Source organism: Leptopilina heterotoma, unplaced genomic scaffold (genome assembly GCF_015476425.1).
Source record: "Leptopilina heterotoma isolate Lh14 unplaced genomic scaffold, ASM1547642v1 Lhet_493, whole genome shotgun sequence".
Taxonomy (NCBI): Eukaryota; Metazoa; Arthropoda; class Insecta; order Hymenoptera; family Figitidae; genus Leptopilina; species Leptopilina heterotoma.
In genome coordinates, this window is record NW_025111107.1 from 34,592 (window position 1) to 48,077 (window position 13,486).

At 28.6% G+C, this 13,486-nt stretch overlaps 1 protein-coding gene and 1 long non-coding RNA gene across 4 annotated transcripts; one reads left to right on the plus strand and one right to left on the minus strand.

The window, feature by feature from the left end:
- Positions 1 to 259: 259 nt before the first annotated feature.
- On the minus strand, positions 260 to 4,086 carry LOC122507644. Its single transcript, XR_006302130.1, has 2 exons — positions 3,962 to 4,086; positions 260 to 2,592 (listed from the first exon to the last, which is right to left on the minus strand). It is a non-coding gene; the product is annotated as an uncharacterized LOC122507644 (long non-coding RNA).
- LOC122507643 lies at positions 3,991 to 13,030 on the plus strand. 3 transcript variants are annotated; one of them, XM_043620460.1, is made up of 4 exons: positions 3,991 to 4,595; positions 6,584 to 6,729; positions 7,180 to 8,800; positions 9,142 to 13,030. In XM_043620460.1, the coding sequence occupies exons 3-4, from the start codon at positions 7,255 to 7,257 to the stop codon at positions 10,095 to 10,097; spliced, it is 2,502 nt and encodes an 833-aa protein (XP_043476395.1). In that variant the 5' UTR covers positions 3,991 to 4,595; positions 6,584 to 6,729; positions 7,180 to 7,254; the 3' UTR covers positions 10,098 to 13,030. The 3 variants fall into 3 exon arrangements, with proteins under 3 accessions (XP_043476395.1, XP_043476397.1, XP_043476396.1); XM_043620462.1 differs by lacking the exon at positions 3,991 to 4,595 and adding an exon at positions 4,976 to 5,176; XM_043620461.1 differs by lacking the exon at positions 3,991 to 4,595 and adding an exon at positions 5,264 to 5,492.
- Positions 13,031 to 13,486: the final 456 nt, after the last annotated feature.

The window sequence follows — 13,486 nt, forward strand, 5'->3', positions numbered from 1 at the left end:
AATTGTTTTCTTTCAACTTTTACCTTCAAATTCAAGGTCAAATTCTTAATTTCAATATATTTCAAAATCAATTTTTTTTTTATTTCTTTATAACAACCTATCTCAATAATGAAAAGTTTACCTTTTTTCCCATATGAGCCATGTAAAAATCACCTTGAAAAGTTTTGCAGAAAATAACTATAAATCATCATTTTTTTTATAAAATAATAATAAATTATTATTTTCTGCAAAACTTTTCAAGGTCCCACTCTGATTTTTACGTGGCTCATATAGGAAAAAAGGTAAACTTTCCATTATGGTATAAGGTAAAAGCACCAGTACTTGGACAGTTTTAAAATTGTAGCAAATTTAGCAAACACTTTTACAAAGATATAATATAGTTTTACTTGACAAAATTGTTCTATTTCGTTTGTACTATGATTAAAGGATTAAAATTAAAAGAAATTAGTCTAAATTTTTATTTTAGTTGAATGTAAATCTAGAAAATAAATAATAATTGCTTCTTTACCGTAATATGTAGTTATGGACATGCCATTTTAGGGGGTCCAGTAACTGGACATATATAAGAAAATACGCATAATATTTATTTGCATATAATGTTTGTATTTGTATATTAGTCGAGGGGCAAACAACTAATGAATTATGGTGTACACTTGTGTTGAATTATCCTGAATTACCGTGAATTACTGTGAATTACCTTGACTTATCTTGAATTACCTGAATTATCCTGAATTATTGTATTAGGTATACACCAAAATCCTTAGTTGTTTGCTCCTCGATATTAAATCATGTTGTCAACTATTAAATTTATTAGTTGGTCATTTTATATTAATTCATTCATTATTTTATTAGATTAATGCCTGTAAAGTTTTTGTCCAACTATATACTGGTGCTGCTGGTGCTTAAGGTTAAAAAGCAGAAGGTAAATTTGGACACTCGATTTTGAGTAGTTTGTGACGTATAATTTTTTGGTTTAGAAATTGAAAACTTGAGAATTATATCCGCAAAAACTAACATTCAGAAAAAGCCTATATTATTTTTTCATTTACATTGGAAGCAGTTTTAATTCTTTTTGTTACTCTCTAAATTTGTATTTGGTTCCATTTTTTGTAATGTCCAAGTACTGGTTCTTTAACCTTATATAGGTTACAAAAAAAACCGATTTTGAAATATATTGAAATTAAGAATTTGACCTTCAATTTCAAGGTCAAATTGAAAAAAAAAATTTATTTCATCACCAGCTTGCAGCTCGTGAAAAACCCTTTAAAAATCAATTAACATTTTTAATTTGATTAATTTAACTTGACAATATATACAATTGAAATCGAAAAAAAAAATTAATGTATTCCAAAAAGTCAAAATTTTTAAACTCTGCAACTTGAAAAATATTTCATCAGATTCAATAATAATTTATATTTACATTTTTATTAAAAAAAATAGTAACATTATTTTGGCAAAACTTTGAAAAAATTTAACAACATTTTTTTTTACCTAGGCAGTTGATGAATTTTACCCCATATATTTCTTTAATTCAGTTCTGAAGAACAACCCTAATGTACAGAATTAAAAATAAATTATTATTATAAAAAAATTGAAAGGGATCAAAAATATTATACGCGCATCAGAGGAACGCTTGCCTATAGAAAATGAAAAACATATAATATGTTTACCTATATAATTTTCCAAAATCATTTTCTTTGAAAATTTGTTTTTATGTATATGCGAATAATATATAGTGGGAACAGGAGCGTTAAACATATAATGCACTTTTTACTCTTTGTAAATTTATTTTATTGTCACTTTAATTAAAAAGTTGAATATAAAAAACTTGAACTTTAATATATCTCAGTTCTCATTGAAAAAAAATTCCAATAAATCATTTAAACTTTTTTTTTTTTCTATAGAAAAAAAAGTATATTTAGCATGTATTTAAAACTCAAACTTGGTAAAAGTAAATTTTTTTACTTTTAAATTAAGTTTACATTGATTGACACAGTTTTTCTATTTTGAAATTCCCTGACAATACCCGTTTTTCCATAGACCTGCGCGCGATTACCCCTGATTGATTTTTCAAACTTTATGCAGAGATTGAAACTACAAATAATATATAACTTTGATTCATGAAAGCTTAATAATAATAATAATAATATTTTCAATCATTTAGTGATTACATTTTCCATAATTTAATACTTTTTCTTAGCTGCATCCGTTAATGATTATATTTTCTAAATTACAAAATGTAGATGTTACAATTCTTAATTTAACATTTAGATTCAATATAATATTTAGAGCATAAAAATTAATACCTTTTCGGTAATTGGACAAAACATTCAAAAAATTAATTCCTCTCTATACTACTGTAAATAAAGAATACGGAATAAATAAACTTTAGACATGTTTTAACTATATTTATTAAAAAACTTTTATAGTTTATCCTCCATTTTATAACTCACCGCACATTATTTAATAGAATTCAGTTTCGTGAATATTAGTCCAACATGTTTTTGGCGTGAAATTTGCAGGATTAGAATTTTCCGTGTAATATATAGGGGCGAGAGGGCCCCAAGATGGACACCACTTCGATTGATGGCTCTAAAATCCAAACCGAATAATAAGATATGTTAAAATGTTTTATACTAAATGAAAGTACAATTTATTAGGTAACTTATGGCCACTGAGATAAAATTTTATTTTGAACTTGAACATTTTTTATAGCATTTTTTCTAATTGTTAAAATTTTTGACCAAAAAAAAAGTGGCCCCAAGATGGACGCACCTTCTTAAAAATCACTTTAAAGTGTGTGGTAAATTAAAGATAAACATCCTGTATTAATTTTTAAACTAATGTTTAATCATTTTATTCTATTTACTATTAGGAATAACATTATTAAAAATCTTAATTTTATATAACTTGAGAATAAAAAAAATAACATATATTTAACTTTAATTTGCCAAGTTAAGATATATCGATATATCGAATTCTCTATCGATAGTTCTACATTCCATGGCGGTAAAAATAAAAAAAATCTCAATTGCGAGGCTTACAAAATTATTAAAAAAATGTGTAATCGAAAGAATAAAAATAAATACATTGAAATGTGGTGTTCATCTTAGGGTCTCGAAAGTGTCCATCTTAGGGTAAATGACACCATTTTTTGAAACCCAGAAAAAAATTGTATACAAACAAAATATTAATAAAATTATTTTAGAATATTATTATATGATAAATAAATAATATTATAACGATAAATACCTATCTAAAATCAAAAATTTAAATAACTTTATCGACTTGAGCAAAATCGGAAATAAAACTTTTTTTGACAAAAAATTCAGGTGATGTGCGCAGTAGAAAAAAAAACTGGTTTTATTTTTCAAATATGCATAAAAATCTTTGTCTATACAAACAACAAAAATAAAAAAATTGAGAAGATTCTGTCACACTTTAAACAAAAATTTTATAGGAAATGTCCATCTTATGGGGCCCTCTCCCCTATTTATATATATATAATATATACACACGGAGAGAGAATATATTTTACAAGTATTTTACAATTTTGCTTTGTTGCACTTTTCCCCCAAATTGTAAAATAAATATTTTACAAAATTGAATATATGAGTATTCATTCTCCGTGCATATTTATTATTAATTCAATAATACAAAGTACCAAAATATAGTGATCAAGTTTTTCGTATTCATTATGCGCATTGTAAATGTGAGTTTGTGCGGAGCAAAACAAAATTGGAGAAATGAGAGACAACAAATTTGCATAATTGAAACTATTAAAAGTATTTTAAATGAGAGGATGGGAGTAATAACGCATACTATTATGAAGAGTATGCCAGAGTAAACGAGAATAATGAGAGAACTAGAGCAACAGAGAAAACGGATAATTTTATGTGATAGAAGAGCAGCAAAGTACGAATGGTTCAGTTTTGCAATATAGAGGTCGCGCGCGTCTTACACCAGTCGCAATGGAGACTGTTGCACCCACACTGCTAACCACCACCATCAGTCACCCATGCAATAGTCTGTGAATCCGCCTGGCCTGTGTTGTGTATACTGTGTGTTTTGCCAGTGCGATTTTTTTTTATTTACGAGTGTGTTCCAGTTGCATATGTATATACATACATATTTATATCAATGAAGAGATTCCATTTTTTATAGTGTTATTTTTTATGGTTATAACCTCCAAACAATAACATCTCTTAAACTTGATTATTAACAGCATCTTCCGCATTGAGGCGAAACAAGAAAAGCACTTTCAATTAATTTCAACTCTACTTTTGTTTGCGGCGTCCCCACGTGATTATTTCATTATAAAAGGAAAAGTTTTTTTTCTTACTCCAACAAATGTGAATAAGATTATAAAGTATTATCAAGTTTATCAGTTTGTGTTGATTCATCTCTTCTTTCATGCATTGGTTAAAGAACACACACACAAGTTTCAATATTTGGAAGTGACAAGAGATGTTTCATAGTCTGAAGAAGGATCCGTCGATAAGGCAGGAAACATGTATCACAGCATCATTACAGTGCTAGAATATATGAACCATTGAGATAATTTCTCACACAAAAGGAATTTTATTTATGGATCAGTAAGTATTGATTATAAAAGTTTGTTTTTGTATTAATGTTACAACATTTTATATATTACATTCGTTGCAATGAATCGGACGCTTTTAATTATTTCAAAGTAATTTACAATTTTTCAATAGATGAAAAAAAATTATCACTTGATTAATCAAACTATAATATTCACGCAATATAATAATTATTCAAAATACATAGGCACTTGAACATTTTGCAAATGATGTTTATAGACAGCGCGCGCGCAGACAAGCAACAAAAAAATCATTTAAGCATGCATTGTCCCGACAAAAACTTTTGATTGAACAAGGTCCCGCTTTCCCCAGAGACGGACCTGAAGCACTATGTATAAGTTTGTACAATCTTCATAAATATTTTGCGCACGCGCAAACATGTAAACATTCAGTCAAAGAGCATCTCTAGCTCTACCCATACACGTATATAAACAAATTTTCCAATTATGTTGTTCTGATACATTGTATTCACAAAAAGTCATATAAGAAGAAGAAATTTTCCAATTCAAACCATAATATAGTCTTCCAACTCACAAATGTGAAATCGCTAAGCCAACATACCACTCAAGAGTTGTGTACGTCAGAAACCTAAATGAAATATTTATTTGATAACTCGAAGCTGATGTTGAGGACTAAAGTCTCAATTTTCAATATAATAAAAGTCAATAATATATTCTTAAAACAGTCAATAATATATTATTATTTGTTGGAAGAAGATACAAAACTATATTAAAATTTAATATAAAAATTTTAATTAAAACTTGAATAAAACCTTGAGATGAAATTTTCCATATAATCCATATAATATCCGTTTGACATAAAAGCAACAAAATAGATTTCTTAAAGAGAACATTATTTTTTATTCAAATTACGAAAATGGCAACATCATAGGTACATTTAACATGTTACTAATGCATAATTGTTACAGAAAATTTATATCCCACTGACATGCTGACTAGTTTACTATTCTTGAGTGTTTTGTAATTGATATGTACATATGTAAAATAATACACTTTTGTTGAGCAAACAAATTATTTCAATGATATTTTTTTGGGAGAAGAAATTATATTTCATTGACTCGTGATATTATACTTTATTTCTCATTTTTACCAATTTTAATTAGTTTACCATTTTTACAAAATTTAAATTTAGTGATTAAATTATAAAATTATCAAGTTTAGTACTAAATTATTAAAGTATACATATTGTGAAATTATTGAGAAATTAATGAACTTGACTCAAATACATTTTTAACAAGGGTTTATTATTAGTATATTATTTTATTCAATTTTGATACTTTAGTTGGAATAACAATCTATAGCAATTCAAAGTCGAAAATTGTCAACATTTTTAATTTTGAATTGCTATAGATTGTTATTCCCTGGAGGTCTTTTATTCTATTTTATGACAATTACAATTAAAACTGCAATGAATCGATTTCCAAGTCTAATGCGCCCAAAAAATAAACACCATAAAAATTCAAATTTTTAAGGAAAACAGTTTATGCCCACGTGAAACGATGATTCTACTGAAATTCTGAATAGAATTCCGTAAAGAATTTCCGTACGGAATTTCTGCAAATATTCCACATTGTATATTCTTGAAGAGATTTTTATCAGCCAAGGATTGTTTTCCGTGAAAAATTAATAAAAAAGAAATTAAAACTTGAAAAAATATAATCATAAGGAAATAATATTAATAAAAAGTATAATATAATAAACTGTTACCAACTCTTTAACAATTTTTTTTAAAAGTTGACGAAAACTCTACAAAAATATACAATGTGGAATATTTGCAGAAATTCTTCACGGAATTTCCGTAGAATCGTTTCACGTGGCGGTGATTTGTGTAATTATGCTGTTTCTGCTTTAAATACATATATATATAAAAACATTTTTTGACTTGCAATTTTTTTAGCGTCAATTGCTTCAACATGATGATTCTTTTGCATAACACCAACATATTCAAAATTAATGTTTCAGATATTCACTAAAGCATGCCGCTTGGAATAAGAAGAAGAAGGAAATCTTACCAAAAAGGACAATTATTTATTTACATCAATGCTACCATTAATTCTTATTCAAGATCTTCTTGGACACGAGAAAGGGCGAGGAACAAAAGTGTAAACGTTAGTATAGTAATTCATATAATTCAATTTAATATTTTTTAAATGGCAAAATTACACAAAAAATAAATAAGGAATTATTGACATTACAACATATAAAGTAGTTTCTTTTCTTGCAGCCGATAAACATTTTTCCATTATTTCAAACGTCATATGTTCAAATAATGCATTGAAAACAATTAATCATTTATAATAGCGGCATCCACATTATTTTCCCATCAATTCAAAACTTGGTTCTTTTTGACGTTGAGCGTTTATTTATATATATGTTGATAAATTTCAATTAAAAATGTTTGACAAAACACACCCAAATATTAATGCAATTGACTATGTGCGTAAATGTATACCAATAAAAGTGTAACATTTTTTTTTCCCCCAATATAAACTTGACAATTCTTTAAAAGTGCCACAACTTTATCGCAGATTAACAATTTCATAATTTTTGTTTTACAGAGGCACAGTACAACAACATTTATTTTTAAAAGACAAAAGTTGCATTTATTAACTACAACTATAGTTGATTTATAAATGAAAATGGAAAAATTGCAATGCTTTCTTGTTTTTATAATTTTGCTGCTTGCAAGCAGCAATCAAATTATTGGACAAGACAATTGGGAATGTCTATCACCATGTAAATGCAAGTGGGTTTCTGGTAAAAAAACAGCTGAATGTATAAGACAAAACCTTGATCAAATTCCAAGTTTTTTGTCATCAGAAATTCAATACCTTGATCTGACAGATAATTCCATTGTACATTTACATGAATTTGCATTCAGTCAAGTAAACTTGGTCAATCTACAAAAACTAACACTAAAGCAATGTGATATAGAGACAATAGACAGAAAAGCCTTTACGGGACTCAAAATTGTTATCGAAATTGATTTGTCGGGAAACAGTCTCAGATTTATTGAGCCAGGTACATTTTTTGAAACACATCGACTACGAGTATTACTTTTAAATGAAAATTATCTTGAATCATTGGAAAATGGTTTATTTGACAATCTAACATACTTGCAAAAGGTCGATTTATCAAGAAATCGAATAAAAGCAGTTGGAGAAGAATCATTTCAAAATTTGCCCGGTCTACAAACGTTATTACTAAATGGCAATAATATTACTGACCTCAAACTTGCAACATTTGAAAAGCTTCCAAAACTTGGAAGTTTAGAACTTGATAACAATCCTTGGAATTGCAACTGCTTCTTAAAAGAATTAAGAGATTGGACGATTAAACGAAAACTATATACAAAGCAAACGACCTGTCAACATCCATCATACCTTTATGGAAAAAAGTGGGATGAAGTAAGCAGTGATGAATTTGCATGTCAACCTAAAATTCAAAATATTATACCAAGCTCTCGCCAACTCCAAGTGGAAAGTGGAGAATCAGTCAGATTAGATTGTCTAGCTGTGGGCATACCTCAACCACAAATTCACTGGATTCATCGTTCTCGAATATTAAATAATTCGACAAGACGGCATCACAGCAGTGCTAATAATGGCGGCGCTGTTGAACCACTAGGTTATATTTTAATGGAAAACACTAGTGGTGGTGGCTGGGTTAATTTAACTGTTCCCAACGTTACAACATCAGATAGAGGGGAATATATATGCATAGCTCAAAGTCCAGGTGGTTCTGTTGAAGCAAATGTGACACTTGCTATTAGTGGTGACATATTCAGTGGTGGTGATGAAGAAGGAGGCTCAAGTCATTACAAAATCAGTTTACCTCTTGCATCGGGTTTAGGCGTAGCATTGTTATTTCTTCTTCTACTGATAATAGCCCTTTGTCTATATTACTGCCGACGTCGGAGACAAGCACTGCCTGATGAAAAATTTAATCACCTGGGTTCAGACAGTGGTGGCGGCGGCAATAATGACTCAATGGATCAGCAGCAAGGATTCGCAGAACTTGAAAAGTCTTTAATCACTACCGTAAATCCAATTGGGGGAGAACCAACAACATCAATTGTTATGAAACCGGTTAGGCGGTATGACACTCCATCAATAACATCTCATGGAACAGAAATGACTGAACTCAATAGAACCTTACTGGATAACGACTCTTTTTTTAGTAAGCACAAATTTATATTTATTTGTACAGTAATTATCTCATTATTATTATCATTTCTTGTTTAATTTCTTTAATTTTCTTCAATTTAACATTTATTCTTTTAATTCTCATTACATTCACAACTAAAATTTAGTGTAATCCTCACCAACTCGTTTATATTGGCAGCATGACATATTGGCAGCAATCTGGTTGTTTGGCTTATTGGTTGCGTGTTGCTTGTCATCTTTTTTTTTTTTTTTATTTTAAAGCCAATTATGCTGCGCTGTGCAATACAAACATTTTTTTATTACAATGATCATTTTAAATAGTTGAAAAAATTAAATACATGAAATTTTTTATAGCTGACGGCGTCGGAAGAATGATTGCTAATGGTATCGGGGATATTAATAACCATGATGACGATGACGAAGAAGAAGACAGAATAAACGATGCAACTTTAGAACTTGAAAACGTATTTCATGGGACCAGTCCATATTTGTTGGGTAACAATAGTTTTAGTAGTAGACAATACCCTCCGGATTTGTTGGCATTCCATGGTGGTGGTGGTGGTGGACGAGGTGTTTCTCCAACCAGTCTGGCATCCACAGCTCCTGATAATTCTCGACTTTTGAATCATTACGGGCAATTTAATGCTACATTGAGTAGTCCATCACCCCAATATTATACTGTGGGTGGTAGTGGCTTTAAAACTTTACCCCATAATAAAAGTGGAACACCATACAGCACAACTGGAGGAGGCAGTATTATTCCTGCTTTATCTCGTCAAGGATATGTTACAATTCCCAGACGACCTCGAGCACCGAGTTGGAGTAGTGGTCCACCAATTTCACCACCGTTAGACATTGATATTATTGAACAACCAGTGTACGATAACCTCGGTAGGCGAACTACTGCTGATGGAAGCTCTGCAATCTCATTAAATAAAACCCCAGAATTGCGCGACGGTTGTAGTCGAAATTTTTCCATTTCTCCAAGCACTATTTTGAATAATTCAATTCAACAAAATACAAATAATAATAATAATGTTATTGCTAATAACAATATTAATTCTAATGATGTTGATAATGTTAATTGCAATAATGATAACATGACGTCGTTTGATAGATCTGCACCAGAGGGCGCTGCAGAGTGTTCTTTACAACTTGTAGATGATGTAGAAAATTACCAGCCACAAGAAACTACTAAACACAATAAAGTAGAAAAAAAAGTACCCCCAAGACCACCTCCGAAACCTAAAAAGAAACATCTAAATGGTCCTCTTTATGAAGATGAAGACGAGGATGGAACAGAAGTTTGATTACGCGTACAATGAAATGAAAATATATTTAACGCCTTTGAATATTACAATATAACTGCTAATGGTTCGATGATAATTGGTAGTGCCTTTAGAAAGAAGAGATTTGTGTGAATGCTTAAATATGGACACAAGAAAAAAAATTAATTAATTTTCCTCTCTGTATCTATCAATTTTTCATGTCCATTAATATATTTCTTTGTTCTCCTGCGCACGCAAGAGAATGACTGTGTGATACAATTTTAAAACAAAATTGTTCGATCTGGGGCAGGGCTTCCATTTTCAAAACCAACATTTGCAAAAAAAAAAATATATATATATATATATATATAGACTGATTACCTTGATAGAATTTGAAAATTATATGCTTCAAAGGAAACAAATTTTCATCTCTATTAGTAGAATTAAATGTGCTTCTTTATACTTTTATACATATAATTACTAAGCATTTATGGCAATAAATTGCCAACTCCCTTGTATGATTGTCCCGTGATGCTCTGTGAAATGAAAATTATTCAATGCTTCATTAGATACACGTTTTAATATTAAGTCTATATAACAATGACTATGCGGTGTAGCTGCATATTATAAATTATTAGGCACAATCTGAAACCAAATTCATAAAGACGAAACATTATTAGTCGTTTAAATGACGACTATAAATAGTAAAAAAAACTGTGTTTTTATTACTTGTAACGATATACAAATAATGTCACTTTAACTAAGCAAACTTTTGGACAGTTTACACTTGATTTACATGACTTTTTTATTGATATATCTCTAGTTTAGAATTTTTAATCTTTTAGATAAAATGAAATGCCTCAACAAAAAAAGTTGCAATTCAAAATCTTTAATTTTTAAAAATAAAAATATTTTCAAAACAATAGGCACATTCTCAGAATGTAATTAAACATTGTTATATCGTAAATTTATTTATTTTTTAACACGCTAATGACATTAGCTTATATAGAAATTTACAAAATGTAAAAGAAAGAACGTATAAGCAGTCATACATTTTTTATACATTTCGTTCACCCCCAAAGTACAATCTACGTTTTATTTTAAAACCATTTTGAAAGTTACACCCCATCTTCCATCACCCTTGTTTTATAAATCACACACAAAAGTTGGAGGATTGTTTTGGAAACTATACGTATCTCTCCGGTTCCGAGCAAAAACTCTCTCTCGGAATCACTGACAGTCGCTTTAGAACCTATAATATTATTAATGTTCTAAATAATATTATAATATTTTTATTAAAAAAATATACATTTTAATCCATCAACTTGCAAAAAAATTCAATTTACAACAAAATATTAACTTGAAAATAATAATAATAAAAAAAAGTAGAGCTTCTAAATAAGCGACTGTCAAAGATGCGTCTACACGGAGAAAAAAATCAGGGCTTTTTAGCATGGAGTGGTCTGTACCTTTAGCGCATGGGCGCTTTCTTACGGCGAAAGAACGAATTTGTACGATTGCAGCAAGAGCTCGCCCTATTTTAGTAAGGAGCCTTGCTGCAATCGTACGAGTTCGTTCTTTCGCCGCAAGGAAGCGCCCATGCGCTAAAGGTACAGACCACTCCATGCTACAAAGCCCTGATTTTTTTCTCCGTGTAGTTTTTGCTCGGAACGGAAAAGATGCGTATAGTTTCCAAAACCATCATTCCAACTTTTGCGCAATTTCTAAAACAAATGTGGATAAAGATGAGTGTAACTTTTTAAAATGGTTTTTAAATAAAAAAGTATATTGTACTTGGGGTGAATGATTTGTAATATATAGGTATATATTAAATTATAGCAAACATAATTTTTACAGTGCATGGTGGAATTGATATAGAAACTGGTACATTGTTTAAATAAAATGCACAAGGCTGTAATAAATTGCACTTACCAACAGCAATAATATGGAATTGTCATTTCCATTTTAATTAACGTTTAAAAATAATAACCATTGCAAAAACTTTTACATTCGTAGCTGTCACTTTTTTTAAATTTTAAGCTTGACAGATTTTTATCAACACTTTAGAAGAAAAGATTTAAATAGAATTAAATTTATACATATTTTATTCAAAATTTTTTTGTATAACAAGACAATTATTTCAATTAAAAAAATTTTTGTTTAATCGTTTTCGATGGTATCTGACATTATTCTTGAAAAATTTTTTAAAAATAAATTTTCTTTGGCAACGATATAGAAAATAATGTAAAATTACAAATTTATAATGAAACAAGGAAAATTTTTCAAAATTGTTGAGTACCATAAATAAAAGAAAAAACGTTTAGTTTTTAGCAAGTGTAGGTATTGATACAAAAAAACAAATAAATTAGTATATCGAGAAAAAAAGTGTAGTAATTAAAGGTCTTGATCATAAAAAAAAAAATCAGAAACCATCATCCAATACTGTTAAATCAAAACATAAAACTCGATTATTTATCAACTATTCAGCCATTTCAAATAGCAACTAATTCAAAGTTGTTTTCGACTATACTCATTAGAGTATATGGAGATTATTAGTAAAAACATTTTTTTATTAATATTTTTTATATAAATATATATGTAAATTGTTTAAATGTATTATATTGTATAGTTTTTAAAAAATGCCATTCAATTATTACAAGCGTACGATATTAGTTTAATGAGAAATTGTGTTTGTGCACAAAGAAAGTTAAAAAATTTCACTTGTCGTGAACCAAAAGTAATTTACCAACTTTCTACCATTGCTGCCTGTAATGCACTAAAATAGATTCTATTTTTTACAACTGCACAGAAAAAATAAAAATGTACATAAATAAAAACGACTCTAAAACTATGAACGTTCGAGTTTTTCAATTATAAGATTACAATTTTTAAAATATAAATATATAATTATCGTAATGGGTTATATAAAAAATTAAATGTTTTTCAAAATGCATTATTAAACTCATTACTATCAACTTTATATACTCTTTCATTTAATAAATAAATTAATTAATTATGCGTCTCATGTTTAGTTAGAGTCCTTTCTATTTTATATATAAAGAGCTATAGCCAATATAGCCTGTAATAAGATTATAACAAACAAAAAGTGCAACATTGCCAATACGTGCACGATTTCAAGTTTTATTAAATTAAAAAATAATTTTTCATTTCATTTTCAAACTATTGTAAAACTAATTTTACACCAACACGAAATGCCAAGTTGAACAAATTGCATCATTTGTTGAAAAAATCAAAATTAATAAAAACACACAATTAGCATAAAAATATTCACTCGCACTATAAAACGACATCAAAATTATAAACTCTAATCATAAATTGCATGTGGTACATTTAATTTTAATAATATACTCTTTCAATTTTTTAACCCTGTCAATATATTCTATGTATTCGAATACATATATAGGTATAGA